Source organism: Urocampus carinirostris, chromosome 14, assembly GCF_059441175.1.
Source record: "Urocampus carinirostris isolate Australia breed hairy pipefish chromosome 14, RoL_Ucar_1.0, whole genome shotgun sequence".
Lineage (NCBI taxonomy): Eukaryota > Metazoa > Chordata > Actinopteri > Syngnathiformes > Syngnathidae > Urocampus > Urocampus carinirostris.
Genome location: NC_142362.1, coordinates 14,399,935 through 14,421,606, shown reverse-complemented (window position 1 = coordinate 14,421,606; position 21,672 = coordinate 14,399,935). Strand labels below are relative to the sequence as shown.

General features: G+C 37.2%; 1 protein-coding gene across 2 annotated transcripts in view; it reads right to left on the bottom strand.

Annotated features, from left to right (window-relative positions):
• Positions 1-2,801: 2,801 nt before the first annotated feature.
• The window catches only part of chn1 (chimerin 1), a 56,393-nt gene continuing 37,522 nt past the window's right edge, over positions 2,802-21,672 (bottom strand). For both annotated transcript variants that reach the window (XM_088352780.1, XM_088352779.1), the window contains 5 exons: positions 9,501-9,674; positions 8,155-8,232; positions 7,232-7,369; positions 5,067-5,172; positions 2,802-3,479 (listed from right to left, as the gene is read on the bottom strand). In XM_088352780.1, coding sequence (XP_088208906.1) covers positions 3,308-3,479; positions 5,067-5,172; positions 7,232-7,369; positions 8,155-8,232; positions 9,501-9,674 — 668 coding nt within the window. In that variant the 3' untranslated portion in view covers positions 2,802-3,307. The remainder of the gene's footprint in view (positions 3,480-5,066; positions 5,173-7,231; positions 7,370-8,154; positions 8,233-9,500; positions 9,675-21,672) is intronic.

The following is a 21,672-nucleotide window of genomic DNA, read 5'->3' as shown; positions in this document are numbered from 1 at the left end:
AATGTGTCTGAGGCATAAAAGGGAAACGTGAACATGCCATAAAACCAGATTCAATCGCACATGTATTCAGCGCATCCAACATGGCCAACAAAGGTCACCTATCTCATCATGGATCAAGGCTTCCAAACTCTCATTAAAGATGGCGGGGGGCCGACCAGCCAAACAAAGCCCTCTTATCACGACATCGGGTGAGCTTGACGCCATGATAAATTTGGGGGATGCTAAACGCTTGGATGAAAATGTAATTTTTCCCACTGGCAGGCGAGAGGGTTGGGCTAATATTGACTAACCGAAGGTGACGCGGGGGTAGGGGTGGGGGTGAGGGATGACACTGAGTTGATTGTGTCCCTTGTTGAAATCCCACCAACAATGTTCTTCCCCTACCTAGTAGTTTGAAACATAGAATCCAGAAGCAAGAAAATCCTCTTGTTTATACATTTCGGGGTAGCCATTTTGTTTGTTTACAATTCGTTCCACATTTTGTCACTTGTTGTTGTGTAAAGATAACACACTGGCTCAGTGAGGGTCCATCTTTGCTTTAAGTGAGCGCTGATTGGTCGATACTGTTATGTCCTGCACGGTTGTCATGGCGCACAGCTGGCCCCGCCCCTTGACACCGGCTGAGACGCATTGGACTGATTGCTTTTGGAGTACTTAAATGCTTCTTTTGGGACTGCCCGTTGCCAGACCATTGCTTTACCTTGTTGAAGACCTGTTCATGCCTGTTTTATCTGAGTAATGCCTAGTTTGTAATTTTGATTGCCTTTGAAACTGTTTTGTTCCGTTTGTGTGTTGGACAACTTTTCTTTCCTAATTAAAGTGACAGATCGTCTACGCATATGAGTTCCGACTTCCTGCTTCCCGGTTTGTTGCCTGACAGATACCTAAAATTTGAACATCTAAACACAAAACATGGAAACAAACCAACAGCTGGCAGAGTTCAGGAAGTCCAGGGTAGATCGAAAACAAGTATTACTCAGTCTTACCTGTTTCTCCGTCAAAATGGCAAGCAACGATCTGACAGCTTCTGCTGTTGGCACAGTCCTTAATAGGGTAGACGAGGTTAATGATCAACAAGTGTGGGGTCCTCCAGTTTGCCTATGGGCACTTCCTAGTCGACTGTGGTTTGCTGGTACCTGACACTGATATCCATAATTCTTTGTTAATTATCTAACGGTTTATTAAACAGTTAATACAGTGTAACCGTTTTCTCATTTTGTCCATTTTAAATCTATTTTTGATTTCAAGTGAAATAAAATATCTCTGGAATTCATGTTGAGGGGAGATTTTGTCTTTCCTATCCTGTTATTATGTCATTATACATATAAAAGTGTTGTTATGTGGTGACATTCTGCAGAAATACTCCCGTGCAAATCTCCATGGGTACATTTCACACTGAATTATTTTGAGTGATGGAGGAGTTTAGGCACAGTCACATGATGTGATGCTTTCAGGGACAACCTGTCATTGTCATTAATTATGCCTAACGAAGGACGAACGGAGCCTCGCTCAAGGTTAGCCCGCAGCCAGCTGGAACACACCACAACCTCATAAAAGAAATAATGAGGACATTTTTGATTATAATGTGACCAAGTAAGCTATTTTTAGAGGAAGATATTCCCTTGAATTTTCATGTTTTGTACTTTCTGTATTGTCATGTTCCGTGTTTTGGCGGTTTCCATCAAATTTGGCTCTTTCCTGTCTTATAGATATACCTTTTTGTCTGGTAAATCAGCTATTTAATGGTTTTGCACTCAAGGGTTTGTTTTTTCCATGTGTTGGCAGATGTCATGTGTCATCTTACTTTCATGTTTTGTTTAGTTAAAGCTAAGTAAGTGTTCCAACATTGTGTTTCATGGTCTTGTAGTCCTCATGTGAGTTCATATTCTCTTTTTATCAGATGTTTGCTGTTCATAGGTTTTGTTCCGTTAGAGTTAGTTACCTAACCTATCCTGCATCCTCTTTCTTTCATGATTTTGTTCAGTTACAGTTAGTGTACCGGAATTTTATTTAATGATCTTGTCATCACGGCACCCTTGTTGTTCAGTCGGCGTGGGGAAATGTTTGCTGTCATTTCATGTTTTGTTCAATTTGACCTGGTTTGTGTTGGAATATTATGTAGTTGTTCTCTTGAGTATGTTCTGTGCACCCTTTGTCTTTTGTGTTTTGTTTAGGTAGATCCATTTGGTATTCTAACATATTAGTGTTGTCTTACTTTCATGTTTTGTTCAGTTTGAGCAGATTTGTTTTCCTGATATATTCCATATGTTCCCTGCATTATCTTGCTATTGTGTTTTCTTTAGTTAGAATTATTGTTGCCTTCGGTTATGTTTTGTTTAGTACAAGCTAGTTGGTGCTCAAATATACTGTAAGCATTTGAACCTCTGTCAATCTTTTCATGTTTTGTTCAGTTAAAACCAGCTGACATTTCAACTATATCCCGTGTAATCTTATTTTATGTTCCATTCAGTGTGAGCTAGTTAATGCTCCAACATATCCTGTGATGTCTCCCTTCATGTTTTGTTCATTTAGATCGAGTTCGTATTTCAACATTTTGTAGCATGGAGATTTGTTGAGGCTGTGAATGAGTAGCTTTGATGTTTCCGAATTCTACAGTTCCTTGTAAACATTGTTGTTCAGTTTCTATGCACGATCGGATACCAATTCCTTTTCCTTAAATACTGTAAATAATTTTCTAAAAAAAGATTTGTGTCTACTTTTGTGGGATCCTGTTATCCTGCAACGTGTCATTGTCTAAAAAATGATTTCCACAATCGATAATTTCAGTCAAAGAATTCAGATATATTTTATCAGTTTAATAAATCAAACTGATCATGCAAGTTGTGTAAAAACAAAATCGGTACAAAATCAATTCACAAACACTGCTGTTTACGATACAAGAGTCAGTCAAAAGCAACAGTGCGGACAAAGTCACAGGAAAAGGCCCAAAAAGGCTCATTCGACAAACAGATCGCCAAAAATATAAGATGTTGTTAAAAGTCCTTCCCAAAAATTTTGTGGAATTTACACAATTTGAAGAGTCTGAATGTGAGAAACTAGAGCTATTACAGCACAGAGAAAAGAAAAAAAATCACAGATTTCCTTTTTTCCTACATGCTGAGATACGACTAAAAAGCACCGATGCATGCTGGGACGTCAGCTTGGTGCGTAAATCCCCCGACAAAAATGGGGAGGCAGAAAGTACAGAGGTTCACCATCTATACCAAGTGCATTAGAGGAAGAGTCCATAGAAGGAGAATTGAGCAAAAAACAAAACAAAAGAAAAGATGGTTGTAGGGCCTCCCGGTCAGAAGAGGGCGTCGACGTTTTTGATGAGCACCTCCACCACTTGCCTCTGGTGCCGGATGTCATTGAGGGCGCTCATGGCGTCCAGGTCGGGGCTACGCATCAAGGTGGGCCCAAAAACGATGGCTAAGTTCTCCGCATTCATCAGATTGCTCTTCTCGTTTTGGGTGACCCTGGAACGTCAGAAATTGAGTTGCATTAGCATTAGCCATAGCGTTACGTGCATTTGACTAGTGGCAAACAACAACTAGATCAGTAATCTTATTATTAAATATTTGTGTTGATCTATTTTTTATTAACCCTTCTCTTGTGTTAGGATCCACATCGACCTGTTTTGGATTTTAAATGCATACATAAACCACATCAATTGTGTTCATTGCATCAAGGCTTCTTGACTTTCTCAGGATATCCATTTTAACAAAATCAAGTGTAATAACACCCTAATTTATAAAATGCTCTAATTCGAATTAAAATTACTTTTTTCATCACAGCAATGGGAAAATATAATAAAACACTACTAGCTACAGACACAATTTAAATGTGGACTGGACATAATGCAAGTAAGCCACACATGCATCCTAACACATACTTGCATACACATGCAAGTCCTCCTACACGTATACTTTTATTCTAATTATGTTAATTATTTGTTTTTGAACGAGTGATCGATCCTGGTCCTTCTTGGTTGCTGTTTATTTGTCTTGCAAAATAATATTTTATGATTTGACATGTTGTGGTTTTCATTTTATATTGGTATTAAAGTTCTATTTCTGAAAAAAATGATTTTTAGTCTTGTTCTGAAGTAAATATGACTTGAAACTGAACCTAACGCTAGATATGTTACTGTAGTTAATAATATGAAAATGAGTGTTTTATTTTCATAATATTTTTTTCCTGATTGCACACCCCCACGTCAGATTTTTACCTTACTTAAATATGTTTTAAATGTATGTAAATACAATTTATTACCATATAAAAACAAAATAAACAATACAAAATATCTTTGGGATCGTGTAAGAGTGTTTTTGAAAAAATTTAAAGAAATTTTAATTCAAAACACGAAAAAAAACAACAGATTTTAGTCCCTTATGACTGCAATAAGTATTGAAATTATGAGCAGAACTTTAAACTGCATTAATCAGTCAAAAAGTCATGTATTTTTTTTTTTAACATAAAATAAATAAAACCAGCATTGTCCCCTTTTTGAATAAAAATTCTTGCTGGGTTGGCATCTCATTTTACTACTTTCATTTTTTATTTTACGATAGATTAATTATTTTTCATATTTTTACGACACTTTTTCATTTTGAATAATAAGATTTTTTTTTTTTTAAAGTATATGCCTAGAGTTTTTTTTTTTCTGTGAAAACACTATTATCGGATGTTGAACCTTGATTGAGACAAATTATGATAGGGTTCACCAACATGGTGCCTATGAGCACCAGGTAGCCCCCTAAGAACACATAAGTAGCCCGTGGACCAGTTCTGAAAATAACTTACCACATCACTGCAATATTCACATTACCATACTGATTACATATTTCAACAAGTAACTAGTAACTGTATTGGATTACATTTGAAAGTAACCCTCCCAACGCTGATAACGACAAAGTAATAACACCATGACTTGTTATTTGAGAAATCCATATAGACTAGTAGCCCTTCATGCTAATCAGTAACAAACAAGTAGCTCTCAACCATCCCTGCATTAATAGTATTTTCCTATTCCTCTTTATTTTTCCGTTTCTCTGACCGCTCACCTTTTTAAGTGCGCCATGAGATACTTGAGTGTTTCATTGTGCGAGGAGGGCAGCATTGCCAGTGCCTCTCGGAAGGCCTCCAGCTTCTTATCCTGGTCGGTGAGCTCTGATGAAGCAAAGGCATAAGGGTTACAATTTTCCGCCACTCACGAGAAATCCATCAAGATCTTTCCCGCCATTGACCTCACAGAGTGAGAGCGATAATGCATAGGACGGTAAACACAATTATTAAGAGCAGAGTTTTTCAACCAGTGTGCCGTTGCGGCTTGTGTGCCATGAGACCTGAGCAGCTATGGTGTGCCACATGAAATTGCTCGATTTTATCTTTGCATGAAAACTCATCCACCACCAAAGAGACCAAAGACAGAGAAAATCAGTTTTGAATTACATGCCATTGATGGTTTTACGATGTAGATTGAAGGCCTGTGTGGCAATTGTAAGGGAAATTATAGTTTGATTATAGTTTGAATGTGCCTTTGTATGATGTTGTATGAAGTGGCTTAGTGAAGCCAAAGATTATCTCCCGGTTCTGTTTGTATTCTTGCGGCAATTGTATCCTCTTGAGGTCTGCTAACAATTAATCAAGATGGCCTTCATTTTTAGTGCCAGGAAGCCCGCTCGAGAGCTTGCTACCCCACATTCTAAGCCCGCTCGAGAGCTTGCCTCCCTACATTTACAGAAACACATTGTGTTTCAAAGTTTCACTATTTTAATTGCTCATTCATTATACTCGCATGCCATCTAGCGACCAACGTTACACACTGCATTTAAACATATGATTCCTGTCTAAACCAATCAGATTCGTTTCCTGTGTTCACATAATCTCATTTAAACAAATCAGATGTGTTGTTTCTTTCTTGTGTTTTCGAACAAATGAGCCTCTAGCCATGAGCGGAGCGTGAATCTCCTGATCCGATCCCGAAAGCACGCGCCTCCGATGGAAGGGCTATCAAAAGCCTAAATCTCTGACTGACAGCAATAACCCATATGATAATAAGATTACTGTCGTGGTTTAGGGATCCAACGAATCAACCGATTGACCGACCAGCCAGTGCTTATTTTAATTAAATATTTGTTTATTTTTATGGAAAAAAACAAAAAAACAAAATAACAAAACAGGTTAAAATACAGAAAAAAATCAAAATCACATCTAAATTATGAATCAACATTTGACTATTTTTTAAAAATAAATTGTAATTAAAAAAACAAAATGCAATTTTTTTTAAACATAATAGAATTTTTTGGAGGGAAAGTAAGACACAACATGATCAAATATTTTTTTCTCATTCACATAAATTCTTCCCATTTCAGGTATTTTTTTGTTATGTTTTTAGAAAAACAAAATAAAAAATAGTAAAAATTACATTTATGTTTTACTATGGCTAAAGCTAATGCAACTCAATTTCTAATATCCCAGGGCAATCCAAAATTACACATTATATTTTCTAAAATACAAGATCAATCTTTAGTAATACTTGAAAAACAGGTTAAAAATATAGAAAAATCCCAAAATACAGCAAAATTATGAACAAAAATGAATAACCTGTATATTCATTATTTTCCCAAAATCAAAAAAAAAAAAATTATACTGTCAACACCACAATTTGAGGTTTAAAAAAAGACCTTTGCTGCTAATATAGTATAAAATGTATTCTGTTTTAAATACGGAACAAATGCAAAGGAGAGTAGATAGAATGCTATTTTGATATTTTGCCTATCATATCACACCTTTGGTTGTTGTTTTGACTATTATACAATGTTTACATCATTAACACTATTAGCCAATCATGTGGCTGTTCTTTGATTACCACAATTTTGAGGGAAGATCTGCTGTCGTAACCCGGGAGATGTAATAAAAAGTTCAGAATTCAATGATGTTTTCTCTCCTTATTTTGAGTGTCTAGTCAAGTCAAGTCATGTTTATTTGTATAGCCCGAAATCAAGAAGCCTCAAAGGGCTGCACAGATTACAGACTATTGCAAACTACAGACTATTATCACACCATCTGATCTAAAACCTCTAAACTTAGCAGCAGGGAACGAACTTCTAGACATGTTCTATGGACAGAGTGCCTCGAGATTTTTTTCAATGATAAAAATGTGTCTTGGCTCTCAAAAACCTTGAGAAACATTGATTTAGAGGACGGATTTTCTTGCTGGACTCACTGGAGGCCTGTATGAACTTGGGGTAAGAGTCGTAGGTGATAACGGGGACGGGAAGATCTCGCAGGTAGAGCTTGAGAGCGCCGGTGATGATGTTGATGTCCTCGTAGGCTTTCACCGAGATGTCCGTTTTCTCGCCGGCTGAGGAGATGGAGAAAGAAAAATGAAATTATTTTTGGTGTGTCTCTGAGTTCAGATGGCCTGGCTTGAGCCCTGGCCTACTTGTGCATGGCAGCGCTGTGAGCAGATATGACACCAGGGTACGGATCATTTCCCACATGCCACATTGACAAAATTCACAATTGGATTTTTTGGGAAGGGTCAATTCCGGGCAATATCTTTCTCTCTCTCTCTGTCTCTCTCTCTCAATGTCTCTCTGTCTCTCTCTCTCTCTCTATCTTTCTATCTCTCTATGTATCTTTACAGCAAATTTACAGTTCAACAGTGTTGAATATCTTTGTTATGAAAGCTATCTTTGGCATTACAGTCTGTATGCACGTTGACTGTACTTGGTATAGGCCTATACAATTTGGCATACTAAATGTAATCTTATTTTTCCATGCATATTTTTTTTTCATATTTACTGCCATTTGTAAAATCTGGTTTTAATGAATTAATCATGATTAATCGCGATAAATTTATTTTAAAAATAAGATTAATTAGATAAATTAATTTAATTGCTTCCCAGCCATGGTATATACGCATATTTATTACATGTCATTAATAGCTTGTTTCCTTTTTAATGTGTTTCACTTGAATTGAAAGGAGAAGCCCTCCAAATCCGCTACACTGTTGTACAGTACTGTATAATAACAATAAAATCAATTTATTCATTCATTTCCAAATATTTAGTTTTTGAGTGGGTGTCAGCATTGTTCCAAAATGCCAAAGTAAATGAAAAAAAAAACAACAAAAAGAAAACTAACCTTTGTCAAACGCTGTTTTCACCTCTTCAACAGACTCGGTGAATCCCGATATTCTGTAAAGACCTTCCGACTTCAACCCTGGAAAAAAAATAAGTGAAAATTATATTTAATTTTGACAGAACTACATCAGATTTTTTTGTTTTGATTGGTAATTAAAAAAATACTACTAATAATAATGGCGTACATTGTAATAAAACAAAAATTGCTAATTGGATGTATGGTATTATTTGAATTATTTCAATATATTTTTAAAAGAAGATTTTCGTCCAAAAAAGTAAAACAAGTAAATAAAATAACATAAAATTGTCTTATTTTACTATGTTTTCATCTTCAATTCAATCAATTAAAAACACTAAAATTACATTGATGACGTAGATTCATAAATATAAATGAAATTACATTTAAAAAAAAATACATTTTGTACATATAGTACATCAAAAAAAAAAAAAAAAAATATATATATATATACATATATATGTATATATATATATATATATATATATATATACTGTATATATATATATATACATATATATATATATATATATATATATATATATATATATATAAATGAAATATATAAATGAATATATAAATATATATATAAATATATATATACGGTATATATATATATATATATATATATATATATATATATATATATACGATATATATATATATATATATATATACGATATATATATATATATATATATAGATGGTGCAGTGGTTAGCGCATGTGCGGCACAGTTCATGTCATGGGAACCTCCTGCGTGGGTTCAAATCCAGCTCCAGACTTCCTGTGCGGAGTTTGTATGTTCTCCCCGTGCTTGCGTGGGTTTCCTCCGGGCACTCCGGTTTCCTCCCACATTCCAAAAAACATGCATTTCAGGTGAATTGGCCCGTCCAAATCGTCCCTAGGTGTGAATGAGCGAGTGAGTTGTCTGTCCCCGTGTGCCCTGCGATTGGCTGGCAACCAGTTCAGGGTGTCCCCTGCCCACTGCCCGATGATTGCTGAGATGGGCTCCAGCACCCCCGCGACCCTACTGAGGATAAGCGGTGCAGCTAATGAGATGAGATGAGATATATATATAGATATAAAAATGAATATGTATAGGTGAATATATATATATATATATGTGTATATATATATACATATATATATATATATATAAATATATATATATAAATGAATATATAAATATATATGTATACACACACACTCTGACACTTCCAAGTGAAATACATTTAATTGATTGATGTTCACCTCCATCAATGGCATTGAACAGTTTTAATGGCGTGACAATCAAAAGATGGTTCCAATTCTGACAGACAGAAGCACTAACCTCTGGACTCGATCTCCCGTATACACATGTCTACCACCATTGGCCTGGCAGTATTGTGAGCATTGACCAGCGTGGTGAGGTCGCAACTGTACACTTTACGGACGTGTCTCAGGCTCGGCTTGCAGTTGTCAGGAACCAGGAGCGAGCACTGCTTGTGGACATTCACACCACAATCTACGCAATCAGAGACACAAACCAGGTTGATTAACCACACAACATGTAGTGTTCTTCCCCAAAATTATGCAAATATGTTGCAAAATATTTCACGACCCGGGGGATTTAAGAAACTTTTGTCCCAAAGTTGACCTATCTGGCTTGATTCCTCCAGAGCTGTGACGTCAATAAAGTAGAGGTAAGATCGGGCCTAAAAAAATCCAACCCAACCTGGCCCGGCACGCTGGTATTAAAGCCTGACCCCTGACCCCAACCATTTAACTTGATTTGCGGGACCAAGTTCGAAGAAAACCTGAATTTTAGTATTTTATTCCTGAGGACTCGGAAGAAAGAGGGGTGATTTGGGAAGACTCCTCCCCCCCGCCTCACGCAGCATGCCTGTTCTTCTGGTGCCCCCTAGCATGCCCATTGGTGGACCGACAAGCCCCCGGATGCGAGATGGAGTCCATTGTGCGGATCCACCACAAAGTAAAAGAAAAAAAGAACAATGACAGGTAGATACTTTGAAAAGAGACTCAGCAGGAAAAAAACAAGCCCAAACCAGAACGTAATGATTGACATTTTCAGCCGGAAGCGAATTTTCGGTCTGGTTCTGTCATGTCCCTTGATTTGTTTCCGGCCGGCTTCACTATTATCACCGTTGCTGCTTTTCGTTGTTGGTTTAATGTTAGCATAGCCGCTCTCCATGTGTTTTTTGATAGGTTAGCCTGGCATTCGTGCCAGTTTTGCTGTCTCCCTTGGTTGGTTTATTGACAACTGGCTTCACATTTATGGCCATAGCTGTTGCTTTTTGTTGTTTGTTCCTGGTTAACCTGGCTTCCACTGGGTGTTTTTTCACCAACTGAGGATGCCTTGACTGGTCCCGGTTAAAAAACCCTGTCCGCATGGTTTTTGTTTTCCAGTTTTTGGCTGCAAGCCATTTCTTGTACCATTACTCCTAACCCTAACCCTTCCACATGTGACACGATGCCTAGGCTTTATCCACAACTGTCAAAACTTCACTATAACACTTAAAACACATGTTGGACTAATTAACACAACGCAATACAGTGACTGGCTTGCTAGGGTGCTGGTCTTCCTCTGATGACATCACAGCTGAGGATGACAAAGACAAGACATGCTGTCTTCAAAACGCGTTATCTTGGAAAAATTGTAATATACAGATGAAATATATATAGATTTTATGCAAAAACATGTAGTATTTCCTCACATTTTGCATGTTTAAGAATTTGGGAAAACCTTTAAGAAGCACCCAAACACCACAAAGCTTTGTCCTTCTATATAATGTGTTCTCTCAGCTCACCGACCTCATTCAGCTTTTGTCCCGGTGCAAATTCCAGACTGAAATCATCGCCGGTTTTATTGTGTGGGGGCAAGCAGAAAAACAAACATTCACAAAGGACTCTGTATCCTCAGACACCAGCATGTCATAATGGCCCTCCCCCTCTGTTATTTACTTCCCTATAAATGCACTCAGTAGTAAGTGATACTTAATGGCTGAATGAATCTGTACTCATTAATGATCGAGATCAGGTCCTTGTTTGAAATGCTAACCTGGCTACATTAAAAACTAGTTGAAAAAACATCAAATGCTGTCCAGAAATCAAAAATGTTTACTCATGTTTACAGTAATTTTCTTACTTTCATCATTCTCATGCTACGCTAAGAAAAAACTGTGATGACGAGCATGAAATCACTGTGCTAACCTTACAACAGCAAAAACGCTGAAAAATCTGTAAAAAAATGCCAAGGGCAAATTTGTTTGGTTGTAAAACAAAAGTTAAAAAACAGGTCTTTTACAAGAAGTTGAAAAGAATACTTTTCAAGGGCTAAATTTGGATCACTCTTGACAAGATTAGGTTCTTGCTTGTGATTCTGACCTAGCTACAGCAAAATCTGGTTGACAAGACTATGAAAATAAACATTGGAAAGATGCTAAGACCATTTTGTAGGGGGATGAGAAAACAAAGTTGGGAAAAGGTGTTTTCCAAGATGTAAAAAAGACGGATTTTAGGGGGCTAAATTTGACCAGTTTTGCCCAAATACATACGATGACTAAAGTTGGTCATGTTAACCTAACTACAGCAAAAACTGGTTAAGAGACATCGATAGCATATGAAAAACTGCCAAGTTCATTTTAAAGTGATTGAAAAACAAGCGTGTTCAAAATATATTCTTTAATAATCTTTTTCTTTTCCAGGGCAAAATTTAGACCACTTTCGACTAAAAAAACGACGACTCAACGTAATTTTAACCTAGGCAATGATATTTTTATCTGGTTGAAAAACAAAAGTTGGAAAGAACACCTTTTTCCAAAAATTGAAAAGACGAAATTTGTCTAGATTTGGAATAATATATACCGTAAACTATCTTAACCCATTGGCAGGTAATGTTGCTCATTTCAAGTATTACTCTTTTATAAAACATGCTAAACTCATTTTTAGATACAAAATAAATAAATAAAACAAACGCTTCTAAGTGATAAGTTTTTGACATGTAATTCTGGTAAAAATAGAAATATAACTTTCTAATTTGTCCTGTTCGCCAGAAATATTAGGCACCATCTTTACACGATTAACAATATATGCCACGACACTGACTGATAATTGTATTTTTATTTTTCATATTTTCGATATTTTTATGATATTTTCTTGAAAACATAAAACATCTGGTGCATGCTGAGAACCAGATTTAGAAAATCTCGTCCTTTAAGTAAGCTACTTAAAATGTTTGCAAACTTTTTTCTTATGGAAACTTATCAAGGCTTGAACATTTTCATGAAATAAACAAGGTCTGGTCCTATATGAAATATTTTAACGCTGGAGTACAATCACAGGTGGGTAGTAACGGAGTACATTTACTCCATTACTTTTACTTGAGTAAGTTTTGGGAATTTTTGTACTTCTAGGAGTATTTTTAAATCCCAATAGTTTGAGTAAATTTGTGGAGAAAAAACTGTACCTTTACTCCGCTACATTGAAGTCGTTACTTCGTTACTTAATAAATCCCCTCCACGTCAGTACACGTCTGTCTGTCTCCGCTAAGGCACATCTATTTTGATGCAGAACTCCGGCTGGCTCTACCATGTTTAACCAATCAAACCTAGCAGCCTCGTCAATGACCATATCCGACTTGGGCTGGGGAAACGTTGTTTACGGATGAAACAGATCAAAAATGTCGCTTAGCAATACTGATTATGAAAACACAGAAGAGGTGAAGCACCCCTGGTCTCACACAAAAAGCATGGTCCCCTTAAAAAGGGTGCAACACACCCGCTACAATATGCAATATCTCCTTTGTTCCAGTTCATTGGCTTGCTTGTTGTTCTGCTTTCTGTTAAGTATTTAGGCTATAAATGTGCTACTTGGTGCAACATGTGCTTAATTCATTTATTTGACTTATACAATTTTTATTTTATTGTTTGTTAAAGCACTTGACTTTTCATTGACTATTTCAATCTATTTTTAAATGAAATGTATTTTTTTGCTTATTAGATGGACTTTGATCATTTGATGATCTGATTAGTTGTTTTAAAAAAAATCAATAAATACAATGTTGCTTCAGTTACTGAGTATTTGAGTATTTTTTTCACTAAATACTTTTTTACTTTAATACAAGTAAGTATTTGGATGACTACTTTTACTTCTACTAGAGTAATATTATTCCGAAGTAACGGTACTTTTACTTGAGTCATTTTTTTGGCTACTCTACCTACGATTGAAAGTGATATATATTGAAATCGTATCGTTTTTCTTGGGTTTGTACAGTCTTAAAGTCACCCATCCTCACAAAAAACACATAAGAGGCATAAGTCCGCGTTGGTGAACGAGGGACCACCGGAGGACAGGCATCAGCAGACAAACACCGCATGCTTTTGTTAACGGAGTACCACGTTGAATCAGAACACACACAAAAAAATGAAAGGCGAAAGGCGGGTCGCCGCTCTCGAGCTGTTGATTTCCTTTTCTCGATTCCGGGTGGCAACAATGGCAACGGAAGCGGCAATTTCGCTGCCCTGGGCTACACGAAGACCTACTTCTATCACATGAAAATAGAGCAGCTCCTGCAGCTTTTCAAGAGGATTTTAACCTCTTGATTTTTTTCAATTATATCTTGTAATATGGAAATGTGTCACTGCATGAATAGTCATGATTGCATGATTTCTTAATTTAGTACCTTTAAATTATTTCAGTCATTTATAACTCCTTCACTTATTTAGTCGTAATTAATGCACTTCATTATATACGTCTGCACTCATCCAATCCAGTGGCAGTTCTATACTGAATTACTCCTTGGGCGAGACCCCTTCCAAGAGCCCCCCAGTCCCCTTCCCCACCAAAATCAAATACCAAGACACATATTTAACACTAATAAAAGAGGTAGATATATTTTTCAATGATGCAGATGCTTAGATGAAAAACATAAATACACCACGGACATAAAAACGGTGAATATTTTTAAAAAATGATTAAATAATTAAAATAAATACACTTTATACATAAATATGGCAATTATTCATCAAAAAACGTGACGAGAACAATACTCTGAAATAATAAAATAGATTTATATTCTTCGAGAGCAAATCACAAAATCACAGACATTTGAATGACAGATACGTTCAGCACACTACAGACACTTTAAACTGGAATACAATTGACTACTCATGCACCTTTGGCTTAATATTGTGTTTTATCTTTATTTTTATTTCCCTTCTCAAGATTTCTTCGTTTCCCTCGTATTGAGGTTTTTGAGTTTTTCCTTGCCCTCGTGTAGGTAATAGATCAGGGGATGGTGTAATTATAGTCTGTAGTTTGCAATAATCTGTAGTCTGTGCAAGCCCCATGACACTTTAAGGGCGATTAAGGGCGTCACAAATAAACATGACTTGACTTTGTTGCCCTTACTCATCTTGAGTTAATCTTGTATTTTTTATATTTTAATACTCTATTTTTTAGTTTTCTTTTATATATACCAGTGTCTGAAATAACATCTGCTCGGATGCCCGGGGCGTGCATGTTTTACGTTGGGCGTACAACTTTTCAAAGCGTCTCCGCCCGAGTGGCCGACAACTTTCTCAACGAAAAAAATAAATAAATAAAAAAATAATCTTTTTCAAATCAAACATTTCCCTTCTTCCGATTTCGGTTTGGAAATTTCGCAATTTCAGTTCGTTTGGTAATTTGCATACTGAGCACCCGAACAGAAGACAATAAATTCTTGCTTCCGGACTTTCCCGAGCGTTATAAGGTTGAGCATTTGCATATCGTTTTCCAAAGTCGAGGCACAGTGAACACAAGAATAATGGATAAGTGGTTAGGAACCAAGCCAAAACCTCAGCCCCAGAAGAAAGATTCAACAGAAGCTAAGAAAATTTATGACGCTACAAAACGTAAAGGTATATTAAAAGCATCATGGAAAGTTCACGTGCCTTGTTGCAGAAGACGCAATTGCATGAATGAAGACGAGTAAATACAGGTACATACTGTTGGCAGATGGAAAACAGCGATGTCGTATACATGCAATGAATGTTATAAGTAGATTTATAATAAACTTAATTTTAAAGTGTTCTGTTATACATTCTGATTATAAATCCTTAATACTTTGCAAAAAGGGTCGTCCTATTTTGTTTCGAGTTGTGAAAAACTTTTCAGAGTGGTCTTCACTTGTGTCTGGTAACATTTTGTCATGAGTTTCAGACACTGTATATACACGTATATAGTTTAATACTTTCTATTTTTACGCTGGTAACTGTGTGGACAGCAAAGTAAGAATTTGATTATGCAGGGAAACGTGGTTCTTTACTCTGCTTATGACAATAAACACCTTGAATCTTGAAAACACGTTAAGAAAATGTAGCTGTATAATGAAAAGAAAGCACAAACTAAAACCTGACCTTTCCCGCTTTCCTTGATGCAAATCATTGCTAATATCGTCATAAGCAATCTGCTCCCCTATTTCGTGATTAACGCTAATGACAGCAAGGCCAGTGAGGCGTTCCAGAGATATGGTTGACCTCAGGTACGACTTTATCAACGTGAGTTTTGAAAAGCTCCTCTCTGCTTGAGCCACCGTGACTGGCAGAGTGAGTGCAATCCTGAAGGTATTCCAAAAGTTATGGTGGGTCTCAGATAGATCCTTATCATCTATGAAGGTGATCAGCTCAAGGAGGCTCATGGTTTTCGACGGCATGTCAGGGAAGCTCTTGATTTCCTGCACAAGCTGTTTACAGTCTAAATCAGAGCGCCCTGTAAAGGACAGTGGTGCCTAGTGCCTCAGATTGTTCTTCCAGCTCTTTGTCTTCAAGACTTGGGACACCACTCAAAACTGTTTCCCCACATTTCTCAATGTGGAGAACTTCTCGTTGATGACTGATGTGGCTGCATCAACAACAATATCAAAGAATTGCATCTCCAACGTTTTAAGTGCATCAAGGACTTAATATGCAAAGTGGTGCTTTGTGCAACTCATCCTTATTTTCAGAACAGCCTTTACATTCATGTCTATTTCATCCATTTCACACTATTCAGAAAAATCTGCAGAAGTTGCCCTTTATTTTCAAAGTTAGGAACAATGTGCGTTATTTGGGAGACAGGGGCCGCCAACTAATTATAAAATACATTGTAATAGTGAATCCCCCCCTTTGCCGTTCAGTTTGAGAGGTGAAGTTTCCCCCTTGCATCACTCCCCTATGCTTTTCCTCATTGCCTGTCAGTCTCTCTACACATCTTTGCAGCAAGCAAGGGTATCAAAGCTGCAATGAAGGGGCGCCCACTTGACAAGAGGCAAAGTTATATTGTTAGATAATACAAAACAGCTAAGCAGTATCATTATATCATGGTGAAATTGCTGCCCCAGGCAGCTGCCCGCCTCACCTGTGTCCAAAACATCCACCCTTCCATTCATTCAGCCGTTGAGCTAGTACACTCTTAAAAAGGTCTTTTTAGTTTGCATTTAGAAAAAGACCTCGAGTATTATTACTATTTGCAAGACAAAGGCCTGTGAGAAGTAGGGATCTTTTTACAATTACCCATGCCCTCCTAGTATAAAAGTGATCCTCAGCCAATTTTGATTGTGCATTTCTGCTTTGTTCTGCACCTATTTTTCATCACTCTATTAGTATGGAAGAAATCGCATACTGCATTTAATTTAGGCCAGTCTCTAAACCCTTACATATCTGGCTCGCAAGCCATAGGTTCCCGACTCTGCTGTACAGTGAAAGCTAGAGGTCAAATGATACACCCTGACCCTTTAAACCAGGGGTTTCAAACACACAGCCTGAGGCCTAGTTGGGGCCCATGGGAGAATATTGTGAGCCCCCTGCCTTAATATGTAAATTTAATGTAATAGTTTGATACGGATGCTTCCTGGGTAGGAGATCATCACCGCTGTTGAACTGAAGCTTAAAGGACAGTGGATGCACCTTGCACATACCTTACACTGAGTTTCATAACATAGCTGTATTTCCTCCTGACGTGTTGTTATACGTCACAGGAGTTTAATATGATAAACAATATAAAATAATGAACATTTATACAAGAAGGCATGTTTAGAAGACTTCATGTCCAGAAAATATCATGGTTAAAGTCTGCTAACAGACACATTTGAATCAGAATAATATTTATTAGATGTTTCTACTCAAAAATGTAGTTTAAGTTTTTCTTATTTGCTGTATTGTTCTGTGTATTACTGATTGAACGATTTTATTTTAAAGTTTATTTTGTATAGAAATGGGGTCCAACTTTACCCAGACCCAAGTTCTGGCAGCCCCCGAGAAAATTAAATTGCATACCCTTGCTTTAAATGAACACGCGAAAAGTCATTCCTTTTCAACTTATTTTGCTTTTTTTTTCAAAGTCTTCACCTTGGACATCTCCAAGCAGGACTTGGAGACATGATTTAGATGAAGAAGGTCCCTGGAGATAGGAGCATGGCGTTTATATGCATTGGGGCAGAAATGTAATTACCTTAAGAGATGATTCTCTTAAGGGTATCTGACAAGCAGTATAATAGAGGAGGTCTGGTCCATGTGTGCGCATCCAAGGACCTCGAAAGAGTCCCAGGTGGGATGAGGGGGAGTTAGGAAGGGGGGAGGGCATCAGAAGAACACCAGTAGACAGGGGATGGAAATTTTTATGGCCCGCTCAGCAGTTTTGTCTGGTTGCTATGGCGAAGGAGATGTTTAACGGCTACTCTCCTCCCACCCGCTTACCACGCCCGCACGAGGGGTTTTTGTGAAAAATACTGTAATTTCCGCACTATTTGGAAGGCCCACTGGAAAATAAGGCACACGACACCAAAAAGTCATTTGCCATATAGATATTTTATTTAAACATAAGGTGCACTGGACTATAAGGCGCATGAAATTAAAACTACAAAGGGAATTATAGTATTCTTTCGGTTATAACCGTTGCGCCTTTTATCCACTTAGGGTATAATATAATTTGCGACTGGCTGGCAACCAGGTCAGGGTATCCCCTGCCCACTGCCTGGAATATAGCTTGGATGGGCTCTAGCACCCCTGATGACCCTTTTGAGTGGCGCAGAAAATGGACGCATGGATGGTATAATATAATGCTCTTTCAGTTATCAGTTAGGAGAAGGCCTCGAGTTTATAGGTTTGTGCCAGACAAAGGGCTTGTGTGAAGTAGGGATTTTTCCACTATTAACAACCAACATCCTAGTATAAATATGTTGGTCAGTCAATTTTGCTTTTGCACCTTTGAATCAAATCATGTTGATCGTAGTGTACATATGTATATATATATATATATATATATATATATATATATATATATATATATATATATATATATATATATATATATATATATGCACCAGGAATCAAAGGAAAGTTCTGAGTCTTGTGTGGTATTAAGAATGGTGAAACCTAACCACAAGACCACCATTGATACTGATAACGTACAAAAAGGCATTCAATTGTATCTCATCATCACACGATTTCACTCATGGTGCCAGAAACAAATGCTAGAGAATAGAGAAAACCGGGTCCAGGTCCTCTCACCGCCGATTCCTGTATTATACCGTCTTTGTGCATTTCCACTCTTATACACCATGTTTTACGGACTATACGGTGCATATAGATATAAGGGGCACTTTGAAATTTTTGGCCAATTTGGGTTTTCTAGGTGCGCCTTATAGTCTGGAAATTACAGTAGCTCACATTTTGTCAAATCAAAGCATGTCTTGTGAGGCCCATCCGATTGGGCGTTTGAATTTGTGCGGAAAAATGAGCCCGCTTTCCCCCCCTCGCTTGAAGCTCGGCACCTCATTAAAGAGACATGCCAGCTTTGTTTTCCTTCTTGGGCATGATGAGATGAGGCTGGGGGCTTTAGAAAGGGGAGATTGGGGGAGTGTTGGGTGGTGAGCAAAATGTGGCACAACAAGCCTAGGCTCCCTGGAGCTCGGCCAGAAGAGGAGCTCATACAAAAGGGGGAAGAGGGGCGGAGGAGAAGGTTTTTTCTTTTTGGTTATGCAAATCCGGGCGCCGTGAGAGACTTCGGTGCCCTAGATTCTGGCTCTGGTGCCGAAGAGTGAAGGAATGGCAACGTCTTTCGTCGGTGTCAGCTTACGGAACTGAAGGCGCTAACAATTAGCGCTTCGTTTCATTCGTAAAACATCAAAAGGGTGTCGGGAAGCGCAAGCATTTTAACAGCTAGGGGAAAGTCGGCGCGATGGGGAAGTTGTTAAGGAAAAATTGATGAAATTCTACCTGAATTGTTGAGCATGGCAGAAGCAATTCTACAATCTAAAGCAGTGCGTCGAAAATAACCCAATGTAACTCGACTGTTTGTTGTTCTGTATAAAATAACTTCCCCTATGACCCTAGTGGCTAAGAGATCCACCCACCAATAGAGAGGGATGGATGCCGACAGGATGTACAAGCCCAAGACACACCAAAGGAAGTGGTGCCCTGACGACTCTGGGGGTTAAGGGATACTCAAAAATTTGGAACAAAATTGTTTTTCCCCAGTGATTTAGGATACAGTATCAGTCTTGTCACACATCATGACAATAAAGCTTTACTATCTACCCAAATAATTGGCCTGGTGAGGAATGGGCGCTGCCAGGTTGAACTTGCCTAAGACACACCACAGAAAGTGATGCCCCAACAATCCTGATGGTTAAGAGATCTGTGAATGTGAACGAGTTAACCCATTTAAAACATATCTTAATTTTTATTTTGGATCTCAAAATATGTCTGTAATTAAGTTTTTTTAATCTAATGTTTATAACAATGTCAAATGTAACCCAATTGAAGCAGAAAATTGACTACCATAATTGCGTGAATTCAACCAAACGTTTTTTGTTGGTTTATTCAAATCAAGATTCAGATTCAGATTCAGATTCAGATCTACTTTATTGTCATTCTAGTACACGTGTATACAGAACGAAATGTCGATGCATCTGACCCCCACAGTTTCCTTGAATGTACAGATATAACCAAATGAAAATAATTTATTTGTATTGAAATAATCGTTATTAGGCTCGGTCAATCGAGAAGATCGATCATTTTAAAAAAATCATATTTGGAACAATCCGAGTACTAGAATCGTATTATTTATCACTTCCTGAAATTCCACCTAAATAGTAGAGCATAGGAGAACCAATGCCACTCTACAATCCTAAAAAGAGGATCCAAAATAATCAAATTTGACTGAACTTTGGGTTGTTCTTTATATCAAAAAAAGGTAATTTATTTATTTATTTATTTTACTTTTTCGGCTTGTAGAGGGATGGGCGCCGCCAGGCTGTACTTGCCCAGGACACACCACAGGAAATGGTCCCCCCACAACCCTAGTGGTAAAGGGATCCATAACCCATTAAATGTTTGTGATTCATTTTTGACCGCATTGATTTTCAATCTCAAAGAGTGTGAGTTATTGGGCTATTTTTATAGGGTAGAAACAGGCCCTTGCAAAGGTTGACTACCATAATTTTCTGAGTGACTTAATGCAAATTGACTTTCCAATTCTTAATGTAAGGTTAGGTCTAAATTTCTATTTTTTAATCACAATTGGGTTAATTTTGGGTCAAACTGCATCAGCTTGTTTTGCCTACCAGAATTAGATTATTTTGTTGTTTTGGGAAATTTTGGTCAAATAAGGACTCCACTGCAATTAGGGTCAATTTGATTGTTTTATTAGATTGTGTCAAATTGGACCAAGCAGTGGACAAATCATTTTGTTAAATCAGAATTGGAATCATATTTTCAAAAACAGACTTTTGATATATTCTACTTGCCCTTTTGTAAACGTATACAAACATGTTTTTTCCCTACAAATACAATACAGTACATCATTTGAGTCCAAAATGGACTGCCTTGCTACTTGGGTAAGGCTATTTTATGCCTATTGACTACTTTAGAGGGTGGTCCCAATTTAGGGGGAAAGCAATTTGGGAATATATCCCATTTTCCAACAAAATTGGGTTATTTTGACTTGATTGCTTTTTGAGTGTAAAAATAGTTGGTTAGGACAAACTAATAGTGGATTTTTTTTTCTAATTCCTGAATTTGGTTCCTTGGTTATTTAGTATTTCTGAATCAACTTTGTTTTAGAAACCCACACAGTCAAGGTATAGATAAGCAAATAAATTAATTGATTATTAACAAATATTCCTATTAAATATGGGCTATTTTTTATTTTGAAGTTGGTAAAAAAAAATAACAATGTACAGGCTCAAAAGAGACCAGCTGCTATTTGGGTCATTTTTTAATCATTGAAGTAATTAAAAAAAAGGAAAAAAGAAAAGGATTTATTTTAATGAGATTGGTCTGAGGGTGCAGGAAACATAACTGCTTCTTGCATCTTCTTGCAAATATAAAACAAGAAGAGAAATATAATTTGGTTCATAAATGCTGTTTTTTTTTAATTTAAAAAGAAAAATGCATGTTTTTGGCTCCAGTGATGTTACATCATATTGACAAAACCTACGTTGCACTCCATTACACAACCCCCTAATCCAATGTTTTCCCTGC